General features: G+C 33.6%; 2 protein-coding genes across 2 annotated transcripts in view; one reads left to right on the forward strand and one right to left on the reverse strand.

Moving 5' to 3' along the window:
* Window positions 9015-11601, reverse strand: LOC104782370 (serine/threonine-protein kinase-like protein CCR2). The gene has a single exon (XM_010507283.2). The coding sequence runs from the start codon at window positions 11467-11469 to the stop codon at window positions 9136-9138; it is 2334 nt and encodes a 777-aa protein (XP_010505585.1). The 5' UTR covers window positions 11470-11601; the 3' UTR covers window positions 9015-9135.
* The window catches only part of LOC104784272 (uncharacterized protein slr1919-like), a 7819-nt gene continuing 4261 nt past the window's right edge, over window positions 15142-18699 (forward strand). Inside the window, exons 1-9 of the mRNA XM_010509321.2 lie at window positions 15142-15632; window positions 16529-16704; window positions 16813-16954; window positions 17080-17132; window positions 17337-17480; window positions 17573-17677; window positions 17763-17888; window positions 18118-18315; window positions 18548-18675. Of these exons, the coding sequence (XP_010507623.1) occupies window positions 15293-15632; window positions 16529-16704; window positions 16813-16954; window positions 17080-17132; window positions 17337-17480; window positions 17573-17677; window positions 17763-17888; window positions 18118-18315; window positions 18548-18675 (1412 nt within the window). The 5' untranslated portion in view covers window positions 15142-15292. The remainder of the gene's footprint in view (window positions 15633-16528; window positions 16705-16812; window positions 16955-17079; window positions 17133-17336; window positions 17481-17572; window positions 17678-17762; window positions 17889-18117; window positions 18316-18547; window positions 18676-18699) is intronic.

The raw sequence follows: 18699 nt of genomic DNA on the forward strand, positions 1-18699 counted from the left end.
AAAAAAAAAAAAAAAAAAAATTGATGCATAATAAGGAAGGAAGAAGACGACGATGATAAGGTCCACACGTCCTCTCTGTCCACGTCATCTCTCGCACGTGTCTACTTCTTACCTCGCACGATTTGGAATGGTAGGTAATTTATCGTTTGTTTACTTTTGTATTCTAGAAGAAGAAAAAAAAAAAAAAAAAAAAAAAGACAACAAGTTAATAATAATAACTTACGACGACGTACTTTGGTCGGAAACGTGCGTGCGTGTTAACTTAATTTCTTTTTTAAACATCAAACAAGTCCTCCAATTACTAATATAATTACAAGATCAACTTTTACTTTTGGGAATAATGAATTTTAACCCCTTCATGTGTTATACATAGTCTGTGGGAATATTGTCGACTAATAATAACTCATATATTTCGATGCACACAAAAAAAAATGAATCTTAGACTTCTTCTAATTTTTGTCAGCTAAGAAGTTGGACAATCACAAACTGGTAGAAAATATGACCAACTTCATAAACTAAATGTGTTTGAATTGGACCCATTTCCATGATAGATGACGTTTTTTAAAAAAATATATATTTTCAATATCATAACTTACTAACTTAGTTAAAAAGCTTTACCAAAACAAAAACAAAAAACTTAGTTACTTCTTCGTTCATTATATTCCGTTGCAGTGGGAGAATTGACTTACGTTGCGTTAAAGATGTTCCCAAAACGCCTAATTCGAGTCACAACTATTCATAAAAACCTCGGATTGTATTCTTTACTGATGAGCTTTACCTATTTTTGAAACGTTTTGTTGTTGTTTTAGACCACAAACTGTTTGACATCATAAAGAATATTACCCACTAGTATTGCAAGTTCATATTCTTAAATGGTGAACTATACTCGAATTATGCAAAGCGTGACTCGGAATACCCATTTTACTAGTATTTTTGAAGTGATACTAATATATAGTTTCATACGATATGTATGTAGAATGAGTCCGAATATCTTTCAGCGAACAATAATTCTTATTTAAAAACCACCTAACTTATACACCAGTTGAAAGCCTAAAGAAGGATGAATCGTTGAAAAATGAAAGTGGCCGAGAGTAAAAACATTTTCTTTGTTAACTCGAAAAGAGAGTCGCATTATAGGTCCGTTCGACGACACAAACGAGTGCTGAATAACAAACACAGACGTATGTATATGGTCATGGGTTGTCGACAATAAAATATGGTCATGGCCTCATGGGCCAACAAAAGGTCAAAGGTGTCAAATAAGCTAAAGCCTGAGCTAGTAGGGTCCTGAAATCGAATTTCAACTATTTCGTCTACTCTTGTTTTTAATAATGGATCCCTTTTAATAATCTGGAGATGAATTAATTAATATTAATCTACTGAAGTGGTCTGACCATTAGACTCCTCCTACGCTTATAGTTATATCTATTGGCTAGACGAGTTCAATCCACCTGTTCTGCTTGGTTAATGGGTTATTATCAAGTTTAACTAAAGATGTTTAACTCTGATTATTTATTCGAACAAATCTAAAATTCTAACCCGAAAATTGAAATATTTAGGTGATTTCAAACGAAAAAACTGTGAATATTTAGAAGAAGAAAAAACACTTACAATTACGATCAGTAAAATAGAAAGAAAATTAGCATTTTCATAAACTAATTAAAGTTGTGTTTCATTAACCAAAAAAATTAAAGTTGTGTTTCTTCAAGTAGCAATTTCAACAGGATGGATTATCTTTTCCTAAACAACAAGCTGGAGAAGAGGATTCAAAAAGTAAAAAAAAATAAAAAAATCGAAAAATAAAAAACTTAGGATATGGCCTAAACTCGAGTTGTTAAGAAGAGATGCTTGCAAGTTTCGGAAAAATCGATCAACTAGGTCTAGATGTAATATTTAGTTTGAATAATAATTTAGGTAGAAAAGAATAAACTAAGTTTGAATAAAGTTTAGTTTTCTATATAATCTCAAAACAAAACTATTTAGGACTTCAATTAAAAATTATATTAACAGAAATATATAGGGTGTGTGGATTGATTAATTAGTTGGCACCTAACTTGTTTGGAGTGATTATTATTGATCCTGCACCAAAATATTAATTAACAGCATCGTATGTTTGGAGACATTCTAATCCATGCGTGGACCACCAAACTATACCTTCACACTATCTACACATACTGTAACATCTAAAACAATCGTCACGGATAGTCAAGTCCTGTCATATGAACACTTCCGATGCTGCTGATCTTTATAATTAAACATTGTTACTTTTTTTTAACTTCGAATAGTAAGTCCTATCATTTAGGTTGATAATATACATAAGCGTGTTTATTCCAAACGTTGATGTCATAATTAATTGACGCACGTAAAGCAACCTGTCACCGGCCGCAAGCAATACATGAAATGCGATATATATATATATATATATATATATACAATATTTGGAAGTGTTCCACGAAGGTTATAATTTTTTTTTTTTTTTTTTTTNTGTGATCTGAACATGATTAAATGTGTTTACTATATATAAAAAATCATAGTAATAAGCCACGGTTTAGTTATTGATAACTGAAAAATAAGGAAAAAAAAATCAAGAAGAACATTTTTGTGGTACGTATAAATAATATCTGATGTAATTCCCAAGATTTTAGAGTGATGTCCACACTAGGACTTGACTTGTAACATGGATGCAAATTTATTTGCTAAAACCAAAATATTTGAGAAAATAGATTCACAGAACACACCCGATGCAGATGGTCCACAAACTTACCATTATTCATTCCATAGATGCGTATGAGCGAATAAATCTACGTACAACTCACATAGAAACACACAACAAATATGAAAATATACACTATTATATTAGAGTGCTTGCGCATGCATATAAATTTATAAAGACATGTGATAATCGGTGGGTAGACAAAAGTACAGCAAGGATTAGGTAGCTAACACTATGGATTGTTCCTCAGTCTAAACAGATGAGTCAAAGAGAGAATCTTAGTTTAAAAGTTTAAACAATTACTTCATTTCTCTCTATACTTTCTTAAAGCCAATGTCCTCTCGATGAATAGTACGATTAATTAGTTGTAAGGTTATGGGTCGTGCTCTTTCTTTTCATAGTTTGTTGTTACATTACTACAGTAGACAATAGATATGAGGTGTGCCATAATTTTCGGTTAATAATAGCCTTTATATGCACACACACACATATATATATATATATAACAGTATATGAAAGAGATAATTAATAAAATAAAAAGAATATATGCGGAATTGAAATGATAATAATAAAAAATGGATTGGGAAAAAGGTGGAGGAGATAGAGGAATCCATGTGTATCCAAGCACTTGCAGACAAAATGAGCTTCAGAGAAGAGAAAAGCAACCTTTAGCTTTTTTAAGACCACCAGACTCAGAAAAGGAGATTTCAAACACACTCTCTCCTCTTTTAGGGTTCTTATATTTTTCTCTCTCCTCTTCTTTAATTATGTCCTGTGAAAATATCCTTCCTAGCTCCTCACTTAATCATACCCACCACCAATCCATATGATGATGCATCATCATCTGATCTCATGCATGTGTGATGATGATAGATGGATGTTGTCATGGATGTCTATATTTAGTGGGTGTGTGAGAGGCTGAGATGCAAAAGCAACCCCACAAGGCAATCCTTGTTTCACTCTCAAAAGACTAAACAAATTAACCAAAAATAAATACATATGCCCTAACTTTAGCCTTTGCCTTTCCCTTCTTTGTGCCCCTTTCCTTAGGGTTTCTTGTGGGTCTTTCTTTTTCCCTTTGCTCCTCTTTTTCATTTTCATTTATCATGTTTTATTTTTTCTTTTTGACCCAAACATCTCTCCTTTAATTTGCTTACCCCTTGTCTACATACACATGTATATACACATATGTATCTCTCTCTCATCCCACCCTTAATTGTTTTATATAAACCATTTCTCCTCCTTTCACAATCACCTTCAATCTCTCTCTCTCTCTCTCTCTCTCTCTCTCTGGATCCCCAATCTCACCTCCATATTTTGTCTGTCGATTCTCATCTTCTTTTTTTTGTCTTTCAACAAATCGTCATTTAAGGCTTCAAGAACACCAACCCAATCCCTCCAGAAGAGAGAGAGAGAGATAACAAAGAAAAGAGAGATCTTCAATTCCATTCTCGTACATGCAAATCACAATCCATGCTATAGATAGTTTCTATTCCTCCTTATTTATTGCGTATATCTGTTCATGCATGTCCAGGTGGAAAGAGCATTACTTCAAAATAGAATTAGACATCTGTTTTAGGTAATTAGTTTCCATACATAACATGTATACGTCGTCATGACGCATATACATAGGTAGATGTATTATATATGTATGCCTGGCTCCCTGTATGCCATACGCTTAGCCCATCGAGTATCGATGACCTCCGTGGATGGCGTATGAGGAGCCATGCATATCCTCATACATATATATACATATATACAGATTTTTGTAATTATGTTATGGTATCTATTGAATTGTGTTGAGCTTGTAGAAGTCTCTCTATTCATTGCCTCATCATGTGTACAAGATTAGAGGTACATCACTATTCCATCATATGGCTTCGTCTTGTAATTTCCATATATATTCCTTTGATAGATATTTGTTGGTGACCATCAGATTCCGTTCTTTCAATTCGTATTTTACCAGTACACATGTTTGTCATATCACAACACGTCTTACGAGGATTTCTTCTGTGTTCACATCAGTTTGGCATTTTGTTTTATTTTTTAAATGGAAATGGTTGATTATATCGATAGCTAATTATTACATTCCCGTACGGTTCAGATAGCTTTTGTATCTTTTCAATCATATCGATTCTATGAATCTGTTTGTATATATAACTTGTGAACTACCCTTGTATCTTATAAACCTAGTGGTGCTTATTACATTTTGGTTTCACACATTTGTTTACAGTTACACATGCACGAAGTTGCCTTACCACACATTTCGTACTTTGTTTTCGTGAGGTATTGCAATAATTGCATCTGGTTTTGTTGGTCTTACATTGAAAATGCCACATATCATAGTTTTGTAATAAAAATATAGACTATCATGCTTATAGATATATAATTCCAAGAATGTTTAAGATTTTATTTGACATAGACTAGCTATTTTTGTAGTCTATATGTACTTATGAAAATATGTTTATTGTCACTTAAGTATTCTAAATTCTTTCGTCCCGAAATATTGTTTACCTTTGTAATAATATTGCTAATTACCACTAAAAATAAAAAAGAACAATAACTAAAATTTTCTTGAAGTAGTGAAAGTGAATTACCAATATACTAAGCAACAAGACAATTCAGATGTACGCCATTATATAATATCAAGTCCTAGCCGTTAGTCTCGACGTTATTTACACTTGACTACTTGAATACTATGACACTTAATTTTAGTTATGACACTTCATTAGTTTGACCCATAAAAAATTACACTATTAATTCGTTAGACACTTCTTTTTTGTGTGACAATGGTTAATATGTATATATAGTTTTATAAGATGGATGCTTTGAGATTTGTTTTCGTTTTGCAAAGATAAATGTTTATATTGCCTATGCGAAATTAATGTTTTATTTCCTAATTTTACGAATGTAAACTGAATATAATAATACAAATATTAGTTATATAATTGAATTGAATTAATAAAATGTATAGCTTTTAAGATGTTAAAAAAAGTCTATTACTATGTAACTCGTAGCTATTAAGTACTAGCCTTATGATATTCTTGTTGTTATAATATTACATCTGAGGAAAAATAGTTAAGAAAATTGAAATGTTATTAAATTGGAGAAACCCTAGGAAAGGGTGAGCCTGCGGTGCCTGTAATTATTCCAAGCATCCATCCAACCACGCGTGAGACTGTTGACACAAACACACATGACAATGTATAGCCTCAACTTTTTATTTTTATCCTTTTCACTTTTTTTTTCTTGTCCTTAGAGGATCTCGAATGGTTTTTCCTATTTTTACTTCTAAAATAGAAAAACTCTATAATAGAGGTGACTTTTACTCCAATGAATAATTCTATTTTTCTTCTAAAAAAGAATATTCTGTAGAGATTCTTTTTTTATTTTACTATTAATACCTTTTACTAATAAAATTTGCAAACTAACCCATTTATTTTATGAAACTTTCATAAAATTATGATATTATTTAAAATTTTAATACTCATAAATATTATTTAAATATCACATTTATTAAAAGAAATACATTGCATCATTTAAAATAATAAAACATAGGAATTAGGCTATTTAAATATATATTTTAATTATTTTGATCATAAATATAAAAATGTTAAAAGTTCAAAGACTATTTTATAAATAAAAAAGTTCAACTCTATTATAAAGGAAAAAATAGAGATCTCTATTATAGAGGTAAAAATAGACATGGGTTAGAACAGATTTTACTCTAAAATAGAGTTAAAAAGCAAATATAGAAATGGGTTGGAGATGTTTTTATAAAAAAAACTTATGTTTTCTAATAATATTATAGCAATGTCTATAAACATACTTCATTCATGGAAGCGAAGAGAAATGTTTTAACTATAAGAAAATAAGTATTAGGTGGTGTTGTGATTCTTGTCATGTTAAAAAGTACGGAGCTAGTTCATCTATTATAAGTTATAACACAACCATTCATATTTTAAATTTGAGAGGTTTTAAATCTAATATTAAAACATTTACGTGTCAAATTTTAAATCTTTATGATTATTGAAAATAAAAGACAAAATAAGATAGTTACATATAAAAAAATTCAAATTGTATGATAAACATTTGAATTTCATGAATTTCATGTATTTAAACAATTTTTGCTTCAATACATAGTAGAAAATACACTATATATTCCTATATTTAGTATAGAAACTTATATCATGGTTTATAAAGGTTCTAAATTTATTTATGGCTAAATTCTTAAGATATAGCTTATGTTATATGGAAGATAAGACTATAAGTCAGAAACAAACATAAGTAAGAAACCCACATTATAAAACCTACACGTACGTATACCAAACTTCTTTTGAGTCTCAATTATTTGATTTCGCTAGATAGTCAACAGTCGTATATTACAGACTCGTAGCATATCACATCATTTGAATAAATCATTCGTTTTACTCTCAGTTTTAAAATATAAGATGTATCATTTTCTTATATGCTAATATTTGAAGTTGGACATTGGGACTATAATAGAAGTAGAACCATGGGTGGTAAGGTAATGATGAAAGAAAAAATAGAAAGAAATAATGTTTTCTTTGCTTTGGGAATCAACTTTTTTTTTTTTTTTATATCATCCAACAAATGAATATTTGTTGTAATTAATCATTAAAGAAAATGTGTGTTATAAAAATGATAAGGGGATGGACCACACTAGTCCCTATAACTCTTGTGATTGGGTATTAGAGAATGATGAAATGTATTTTTCTAATAATATCAGTCAAAGTAGGTCAACAAAGAATTCTCAACAACCGAGGGCCACGCCTCATTCCACTTTTTTTTCAATCAATTCTTTGTTTAATTCGATTTCTAAATTATACTTAGGCCGTTATCGATATATGTGATGTGATATGTCACATATCATATGTGTGTGTGTGTGTTTTACATATAAGACAGATTCTACCTCTTAGTGTGGTTATTAACTTATTCCCTCCATTGTTTCCGTATGTTTAAATCATATACTAACTAACATGTAGAGATGTCAAGCGGTATAGTGTGGTTCGGTCCATGTTTAAAGAAAAGCGACCAAAAGAAAAACTTGGGATGTAATACTGGTCTGGTCCAATGTTTAGGGAAAGCTAAAAAAGATAAACTTCGTCAACATATATATGTGGTATTCTTCAAAACTCAAATTATTTTAAAATTGATCTATTCTAACACTTAAAGATTGTGTTTTGGTTTTCTTTAGACAAAACACATGGCTTAAAGGCTTTGAGATTTTGGTAGAGAAGAAGAGACGATTTTGGTAGGTACTGATCTTTGGAATTTTAATGTAGATAGGGTGAAATATATAGAAAGTTTGTGGGGAAAACTGCAAAACAAACATCTAATTTATAGCACTTGTGAAATTCAAGTTATTGTGTGTATCTCTACTTAGGTATTCTAAGACGGGTCTGCGTGTTTTTCATCTAAAATACAAAACACAATCACTAAACCGAATTGGTAAAATAACTGTCTTTTGTTTATATTTGCTGACAGTTATTATTTTTATCTTTTGATTTTACATCGATCTTAATTTCTATAAAAAAAAAAAAAAAAATTAGGTCAAATTGCTACATACATATAGACTGATATTATTAGTTTTTTGCGCAATTTCCCCTGAGTTTGTAACTTGGTAAATCAGTCTAACCAAAATTGCTCTCCGGTTTGGTTAAGTCTTAGTTATTTTCTATGTCTTATGTTCGATAAACTTAACCGGCTCAAATTTGAGCTAATTCCATCAGTTCTGGATTGCACGTGAACATCTGTTAACCAAGTACAGAACACAGACGACGTTATTTTAAGAAAGGTAATAACAAGGATGAAAATGAATGAATGAATACCTTTTTTTAACAGTTAAATAATTAAATTTGCATTTTAAGATTTACTGATAAATAAAAGAAATGATTTGACAAAACTTTTTTTTTGGACTTTATAAAAAGAAATATTGGTCTCTTTTAGTCAATTTTCCATTCACGAATAAATGATTTTAAAAAATATTTTATCCATAAACACAACTAAAGTGGACTGAGCTGAATAAAAATTTTGGTTTTCAACTGAAATTAAACCATATTTATCAATAAAAAAAACTATTAACCAAGTTTAACCAAACAGATGTACCAAAAATCGAACCATTAACTCTCGCAAGAACCTCCTAATATTCCATGGTTCAAGTATGTTTACATTTTGATCATTAGAGAACGGAAGAGACTTTGAACATCAGTCTGCAACTGCAAGTGCAAAATCTAACCAGTAAAACACTTACTTTAGATCTATACTTTCTGATTGCATATGACAAACAAATCTGTGGGTTTATTACTTTGATAACCAATTATTTTACAATTTGTAACGAGTAAGAAAAAAAAAATACAATGCTGAAAATATTTTCACATTTTGAGAGGCTATAGCAAATTTTAAAAAGTGAGTCCAGACTTGACTATGAGATCAAGAAAACTCAAAAGATTTCTGATATTAGGTCTTTCGTTGGGATTTTCCCTCACAGCAAGCTCAGCTAGTTCAGCCAATTTAAGCAAAGGCTCTACATTCCTTGGCAAACCAATGTTCCTATCGATAATCGCAGCTGCTTTCCCTTTTCTGATCAAAGGAACCGCCCATTCCGCAATCCCGGGAGGATCAGACTCTCTATCGATAGCTTTCCGCCCGCTTAGTATCTCAAGAAGCACAATACCAAAGTCATACACATCACCTTCTCTATCACTATTGCTTGAATCCCTTTCGTTCGAGCTTACCAATCCAAAATCCGCTATTCTTGCACACATTTCACCGTCCAACAAGATGTTCGACGTTTTCACATCTCTGTGGATTATAGGAGGATCTACTTCGTTGTGTAAGTAATCAAGTCCTCTTGCAGATTGCAACATGATCTTCAGTCTCATGCTCCAATCCAATTGCGAAAGATCTCCATGGAGATGATCATGGAGTGTACCGTGCGGCATGTACTCATAAACCAAAAGCCGTTCCCCCATCTCCGAGCAGTAACCTAACAAATTCACAATATTGTTGTGTCTGATTTTGCAAAGAATCTCTAGCTCGGACTCAAAACCTCGGTTGTTAGAGTGAATGATCGTTGCAGCGTTTGCTCTCTTGACCGCAACATGTATCCCATCAGACAAAACAGCTTTGTAGACAAACCCGAAGCTACCTCTTCCAAGCTCGTTGAATTCTTTAAACCCGTGAGTCGCGTCTTTAAGCTCCGAGAGACGGAAGAGTTTAGTTTCGCCGAGAGATACAGCGGTTGGTAGATTAACCGACTGAGGAGCGGGATCAGGATCAGCTTCGACAGAGTTTTTATCGAAACAGAAACAACAAGTCAATTTGCTTCTCTCTTCATCATCTCTTTTACTACCTTTTGTCATCTTTGGAATGAAAGACAAACCAATCAACATCACCAAGAAACCTAAAACAGAGCATCCTATAATAATCACCAATCTCCTTACCTCTCTCTGCTCTTTCTGCTCGTGCGTCTTCGATTTCGCAGCTCGCATCTTACAGATACCGTAACAAGAACTGTTCTGACATAGCGAACAAGGAGTACAGACTCTGTCCGCGTTTGGATTACAAGTGCTCGAAGGGAAATAGCCTTCCAAGCAACTGATTCCACAGCGTAAACATATATTTAGGTTATGAAACGAGCACAAGCTAGTGAGCTCAGACTCTTTCAAGATACTTGCGTTGAAAGCAAACGAGCCATCACCACAATTACCGCGAGGTGAACACACCCCGGGGCTGCATAACTCCAGAGGAGGACTATAATCAGGTTTCGAAGAATCATGAACTCTCCAACAATCAAGAACCAAATCAAGCTCTCTAACACCACAAGTTGTTGAATCCGAAGACGAAATCGCCACAAAACCAGAAGTATTAGGAGCTGATGATGATGATGTTAGGTTTCTTCCCCAACACTCAACTCCATGATCATCCTCACGTATACCACAATAATGATTAGCACCAGCTGAAAGAGCTATAAACCGAGGCCGGTTCGGTAACGTACCAAACTCTGTTTCATCACCAAAGCATTGGAGTTGACCTGAATCTTTAGAGACACCACAAACAGATTTTCTCCCAGAAGCCAAAACCTCGAACTCTTCATTATTGGAGAAACCTAAACCGTTTGATTTAGGTCCCCAACAAACCAAGTCTCCATCTTTAGTAACACCACAAGTAAACCCATCTCCAGAAACAATCTTACGAAACATGAGACTATCTATGTAAGGACTATGAAACGAAGAGTTCCAAAGAAGACCAGATGTGAAATTGGTGCTATCACTATACTCCCAGCAATGAACAGGACCATAATCAGGACCTGAATAGTACAATCCACTAATAGCACAAACATGGTTGTTACCAGAAGCGATCTGAGAGTAAGAATTATACTGAAAAGCTCGAGGAACGAGATTCTCAGAAGGATCTTGAAGGTTCCAGCAAAACGCACGCGAAGTGTTCGACGTAATGGCGCAGAGAAAACCTTCACCACCTGAGAGCGAAGTCATGGGTGGAGAATAACCGGAGATTTCACCCGGGGGACGGTTTAGTGATCGGTTAGTGTTTCCTCTATCCCAACAGATGACTTCTTGCTTCCCGCTAGCGTCAATGGCGCAGAAGAATCCGTTTTCGCCAAAAGCTGCGGCGATTGTTCCCGTTGAGCCATACCCAGTAACAGTAATGATGATGAGTGATGATGAGATGATGAAGAAGACGAAGATGATGATGTGGGAATTGGGTTGCATTTTTTTGAGGTTAATGTGTTTGATGATGAATGTTGTGGTGGTGAGATGATGATGATTGTGGAAGAATCGATCTGAGTAGACATGTTATTGAATAACAGAGTTCTTTGGTTTTGTCTTTAAAAAAAAAAAAAAAAAGAATAAAAAATATGAAATAATAATGGAAGTGAGCTGTTTATGTCTGCTGGGCGAAGAAGGTTCATTGGAGAGAGACAATCAAGTTTACAACTTGGTCAGGTTGATCGAACTTACCAATCCAAGAAAATTTTATAACTTCCTAACTAGTTTCTGTACGGACAGTTAACTGTGTGAGGATCAGCTCTGTGTCTATGTCATTGGAAATGACGACGATGCATAAAAATAGTTATTTTATATATATATACCCAAAAACAGTAACCCCATCAATTAACTGTAATTTATTATTTTTTGATAGATTACGTTAGATATATAGCCTAAACTCTAAAGTGCCTAAACACAGTATGATAATTAATATAGTAGGATAATAGCGCAAAATTAATTGTTCTGTCAATAAAAATATGGAGATGAATATTTTTTTTTTTTTTTTTGGTAGATATGGAGATGAATATAAGTAGTACCTTATCACGCTGACGTGGATCACTCCTCTCCGCCACAAAATATTGAAACTGGGAAAAAAAATGAAAAAAAAACAAATTTGAACAATGTAATTTATTTCCCATTTATACAAATAAACATATTTATATTTTTATAAAATTAATTTTATTTTATAATTGCAATTCAAAATAAATATAAATATAATTATTATATTTTTTGCTATCATTTATACTAATTTATGCAAAATAATTTTTAGTGTCATTTTATATTTGTTTCATATTGTACATACCTTTTATTTATGATAATTTATGGTTGTATTAAAACGTCGTAATTACACCACTCTTTTGCTGTATAAATAACATTTGCAGCAAAATAATTAGTTGGAAAATTGTAATGCTATTTGTTATATGTTAAATGTGGTAATAAGTTCCAACAATTTAGAGTTGTAAATGTGCGTCATAATTATGCGATAAATTTATTATGATAGTAATGTTGCATTAATACGACATATCTAGCAATAAATCAGTTCATTGTAAACTTTGCAACATATGTTGCAACAAATGCAATTTTGCAACGTCTAAGCAGCACCAAAATAAACGTGTCTCAATTTTGTTGCAATGTCATGATTTGCAACAATATCTTAAATTATTATAACAACGAGAACCCTCTTTGTTGCGTTTATTGTTCTGTGGAGTAGTCTTCCGCTTGGCTTTGTCTTATCCTGGAAGATAGCAGCTGCTAGGAGGCATTTTAGTAAACTACCTCGCTCTTTCCATTGCTAGTTTGTTTTGGCCTTCGTGTGTGTTTTTGCTGAGGGATTGTTGATGTCGAACCTTATTCGGCTAACCAGGGATAGGGAGCACTCTCTTATAAATCAAAAATTATCAAAAGTTTCCTCATGATTGACATTTTAAAAGCTTTTGTTCAGATGGTATTGATGTTTGGATTTGCATTTATGCAAAATTGGCTATCCATGTAAATTTTATTTTATTTCCAAAGTATTTAGTCATCGTATAAGAAATTTTGATACAAGTCAAATTGACTAACCATGTACGAAATATATATTTTAAATGAGTCACATTACAGCACGTAAATCGCATGACGCATGTAGTATGATAATTTTTCAGTTAACTCGTAACAGTACATAATTATACGTTAACTTTTTTGTCCATGCGAAGTACAAGTAATTAAATAGTTAGAAGCTTGATTTTATAAAAATTTCGTTCTAAAAAACTTACAACAAGCGAGACTAAAAAAACTTGGGTTTCTTTAGCAAACCAAGACAATTTAGATTTAGAAAAAAGAAATAGAAGTGGTGTCGTGCAATTAGAGTACGGTCAAAGGGGTTAATAGTTGACTTTGCATTAATCATAAGTTCGAAAAGCACATGCATGCCCTTCGCCACGTGATATTAGCTTAAACAGTGCCGTTAATTATAATATCATTCCATGATACCAATTTCTTGTTGTCAACATCAATGTAGTATAGTAGTAGTATCTCATTTCCCCTATATATATATATATCTATGCAAAGACTCGAATTCTCATTCTTCAATTTAAATAGTGAATTCTTTAACCACTAGATCACATTAGTTTCTTAAACAATTTATGCATTATAAAAGAATATTGATATGAGAAACCTAAAACATTACTAGCTAGCTAGTGGCAAGATAACCAGAATATTACTCAACATGTTCATAATAAATTCACAATACCCACATTACTATACTGGTCAACACTTCTAAAATATACAAATACGTTGCCTGAAGTGCATTTATCCACATTTTCAAATTTCAATTCATAAAATGGTTTAGTATACTATATAGTAATTTAGTAAAGATATCAACCACAACTTTTGTGAATAGAATAACAATGTTGGTGAGTTCCGAATTTACCGTGAAACGCACCAAACGTGGTCACTGTTCAGACTCGGATTAAAAAAACTTAATTAATAATGCAACGTCAAGTCTCCGATTATGTGTTTAATCAAGGATATTCTGTACATTAAACTCCAACTAGAAACTACGTAATACCATGTGAACATTGAATTAAAGAATTAAAGAAAATCAAGTGTTGGGATAATCATAATCGAAGAGAAGATCTCTCGCACAAAGGATCACACCAGATTTAATTAGGGCAAAGCTTGAAAAAGAAAACACAGTGTTTGGAAGGGAGAGAACATCGGCTTGTGTTAAGTGGGTCAAGTAGATACTGTCTTCTCTGTCTTTTACTCCAAACTCATATACGTTTACATCGACACATTCATAAAAATTTGATATAATACACATATACAGCCACTTGTCGATCTTATTTTTTCTTGTCATCATTGAATTACAGGTTGTCCTTACACATTTTTCATTAAAAAATATCTCTACTAATTAAATCACTAAAACACAAATAAAAATTCTCTATTATTAGGAATATTTAACAGTTGATTTCACACATCGGTGGGTTTGTGTCCGGTCGTCACGGGACGAGTTAGAAGAATCGTAGGTTTTGTAGGGTAAACATACCGCAGATTGCAGTCTGTAGAAGTCATTGTTTCATGCATATTGCAGACCAGACCGTGAACCTTTATATTTGCTCAGATAATTAAAAAATTTATAGAATATGTTGTCTATATATATATTCATACTATATTTTTACTTCGATAAACGATAAACAGTTTACGACATAGACTACTATTAACAACAAAGGCGATAGAATATTTTTTCGATTTGTCATGTTTGTGAATGTCCAACATAGATCACATCAAAGTACGTATTATAATTTTGTCTGTTTGGACTAGCTGCTAGTTAGGATTTTCAGATTTTGTGATTAATTGAGAAAAATAAAAGAACATTTACAAGTTTAATAAAAAAACATACGAGTATTTTGGTTCGCGATTATGAGTACTTGAGTAGGTTTAATTGATTTAAGTCGATTTTATTCGATTTGTGATTCGTTTTATATTTGTTAAAAATATTGGGCCGATACTACCGCGTCGGTGATACTCTAACTCTATACTGTGATTTTCTTACCGTTTGGTTTTTTGTTTTACCAAATCGGTAAAACCTTATCACGCTGACGTGGATCACTCCTCTCCGCCACAAAAATATTGAAACTGGAAAAAAAAACAAAAAAAACAAAGTCAGTCGTAAAAGCTTTAGGGGACGACGGCACTCTCACTATCACCATCTCCTCCGCTCCGATAACTCTCTGATGTCTCATCGATTTCACAATTCTAACTAAAACTCGTTTTTCTCCGATCAAACATGGCATCGGTATCTCAATCGCCGTCTTGTTCAACTATACCCACGCCAGTTCGACGCTCGTCTCGATCACCTTTCGCCGTTGCTGAATTGAGGCGATTGAAACAGAGAAGAGCTATACCACCTGTGTCCGTAGGTCTCGGACACTTCACCGATGTCGTACGCAGTGACTTTGATTTCCTGAAGAACAAAATCGGAATCGGACTCCGGTGGGCGAACGAAGCTTTCCGTGTACCGGAAGTGACCAAATCCGCTGAGGAGTTGTTTTGGCTTCGGCATCTTGAGGATCATCGTGCTTCTACTAATTCGGAGAAACAAGCTTGGCCTCAACCTTCATACTCAGGTATGGTTCTTCGATTTTCGGAACAATGCTTTGATAGATATCTTAGTTCTTCTGACCTGTTTATTGCATTGATCGAGATAGTAGTCTTATGATGCAATGGTTGTGACTGTGATTATAAAGTTGAGAGTTTTAGGTTGGAGTCTCAGGGGAAGTCGATTACTATCAGTGATTAAGATGAATGCTTGTCTGATAAACGAGTAGATTGGATTTTCCGACCAAAATTCTTACTGCGCTTGATCTAATGGTATTCCTGTAGATTGGAGCAAATGTTATAGGAATATAACAACAGACAGACAAATGTATGAAGGCATCAGTGTGTACAGCTTTCTTTGTATAGAATAGGCTAATTTACTTTGGTTTCACTGTCAGTTTTTGAGACTGCCTACAATCTCATTATCATCATTGAAGTAATCAGCCTACTCATCTGTAGTAATGTTTATTAAACTGAAAGGCTGTCGAGGTCATTTGATAAGCACATAACCGAAGTGAACCGGTGTCAACTAGGTTAAAGAGAGAAAATAGATGTGGTTTCGTTATTGCTTTGTTATTTCTCCTACAGTATATTAGTGGGATTGTATCACCCACCTCTCCACGTACGTTTCTTAGTGGTAGATTTAGTAGTTAGTTTATTTGCTTCATGGTATTATATAAAGACATCGCTAGACAACTAAGAGGAGATGAAGAAAATATTGTTAAGAAACTTGTGTTCTTGTGTTGTTCTTATGAGCAATTCTCTTTGTCTTTGAAGAGTGACTGAAATTAGCTTTTATAGCTAACATCATTCCTGTAATTATTGGTTCCTATTATCTATGGCCCCTTCCTCATGTATTCGTCTTGTTTATCTTAATTACTGTTAGTGGTGATCATTTGCTGATGCAGTTCCAATGGTTTGGTAGGGCTCTCTGGGGTGGACTTGTTCATGGCTGATGTCAAAGCTTTGGAGGCATATGCTGGTTACTTTTACTGTCTTTCTAAGATGTGGTCAAGACCACTTCCTGAAGTTTATGATTCGCAAGCTGTTGCAGATTACTTTAATTGCAGGCCGCATGTCGTTGCCTTAAGACTTCTGGAGGTATCTGTTAAAAGTTTTGGTTGATATATCAACAACACACATGAAAATTCTTGCTTTTCTTGAGCAACGTATATGGTGGAAGTGATTTTAATTGATTGTAATGTATAGGTATTTTCTGCGTTCATGATTGCTGCCATCAGATTACGAACATCAGCTTCTGACAAAGGCAAAGATTTAGAAGCTTCAGAGAAGAATTTTGGGATGGTGTTGAAAGAAACCATGCTTCGTTTGGGCCCCACTTTTATTAAAGGTCTGGCTATTTGCCTATTATTTTGAAGTATGAAACTATACATCAGTCACCATTTACATTTAGAGCCATATATTACGTACTATGCTCTGTTGCAAATGATAGTTCCCTCTCTTCTTCTTGTCCAGTTGGTCAATCGCTTTCCACCAGGCCAGATATCATTGGGACCGAAATCTCCAAGGTCAGATAGAAGTTATGTTTGCGCATGTCTTAATCTTTTAGCTTCTTATTGTCAATTGTATAACTTTGTAGGGTTAATGTAATGTCTTGCAAGTTCATGTTTCCATGGGGTTTTCTCTGTTCTGCATGCATTTGGTTTAGAAATGCAGCTGTCTAACTAATATCGTTTTTATGTTTTTAACTTGGTTATGATTTGATACTGCAGGAACTATCTGAACTGCATGACCAAATCCCTCCCTTTCCCTGGCCTGAGGCTGTAAAAATCATTGAAGAGGAATTAGGTGGTCCTGTCGAATCATTCTTCAGCCAGTTTTCTCAAGAAACTGTAGCAGCAGCATCCTTTGGTCAGGTATTTACTCTGGTTTTTATCTTTCAAGAAGTAATCATCATATGAATCAACAAGTAGGATGCAAGCCTAATACTTGATATGCTATTTTTTAGGTCTACCGAGGAAGGACTCTTGATGGTTCAGATGTTGCAGTGAAAGTTCAGCGTCCTGATCTAAGACATGCAGTGCTACGTGACGTTTACATTCTGCGACTTGGGGTTAGTGTGAAATCTACTAAGTAATGTCAAATCTATCTGCTTGAATCATGTCATAGTTATATGATATTTCTTTGAATTGTTGCAGTTAGGTGTACTGAGAAAGATAGCAAAAAGAGAAAATGACATTCGTGTATATGCTGATGAGCTTGGAAAGGGTTTGGCTGGAGAATTGGACTTTAATTTAGAGGCTGCCAATGCCTCTGAATTTCGGGTACTGGAAATTTTACAGAAATTAATGCTTTCTGCTTCTTCTGATAGAGAAGTTGATTTTGTTCCGTTTAAGTATGATGTACTCATTGTCGGTCCATGGCTTAACTTGTGCTTTATCTAGTTTGTGCAATTAAATTCCAGATGCTGTAATGTGCTCCCATTCTTGCTAGTATCTATTTTTTTCCTTATTTACTTTTTGTTTTTGTTTTTGTGTACTTCGTTTCTTGAAGGAAGCCCACGCACGATTTTCCTATATCCGGGTTCCAAAAGTTTATCAACATCTAACGCGCAAAAGAGTCTTGACCATGGAATGGATGGTTGGCGAAAGCCCAACCGATTTACTCTCAATATCTTCTAGTGACTCTGATCATGACCTTCAGAGTAATGAGAAACAAAAATCTGAAGCTAGAAGGCGTCTACTTGATCTGGTAGGTTAACGTATGCTTTATAGTAATGATATAACCTCCCGATATTCTATTTTAATGTTTATTAGTAAAGGCGTGTAACTGTTTGTTTATGACATTGCCTAATTGACTCAGTGAAAAAAGTATAACTAATCTTGCATATGCCTTCAGTTGTTTGTATTGAACTGCATGTGTCATTTTGCTTGAATATATGATGTTCGAGTGGCTTAGATTTTCTTTTTAATTTTCATTGTAGGTGAACAAAGGGATAGAGGCAACTCTAGTCCAACTCCTTGATACCGGTATTTTGCATGCAGATCCACATCCTGGAAATCTCCGTTACACAACCTCAAGACAAATAGGGTATCTTTTGACCATCCTTCAGTATTACTCAACAAAATCTGACTG

This window comes from Camelina sativa, chromosome 4 (assembly GCF_000633955.1).
Source record: "Camelina sativa cultivar DH55 chromosome 4, Cs, whole genome shotgun sequence".
Classification (NCBI taxonomy): domain Eukaryota; kingdom Viridiplantae; phylum Streptophyta; class Magnoliopsida; order Brassicales; family Brassicaceae; genus Camelina; species Camelina sativa.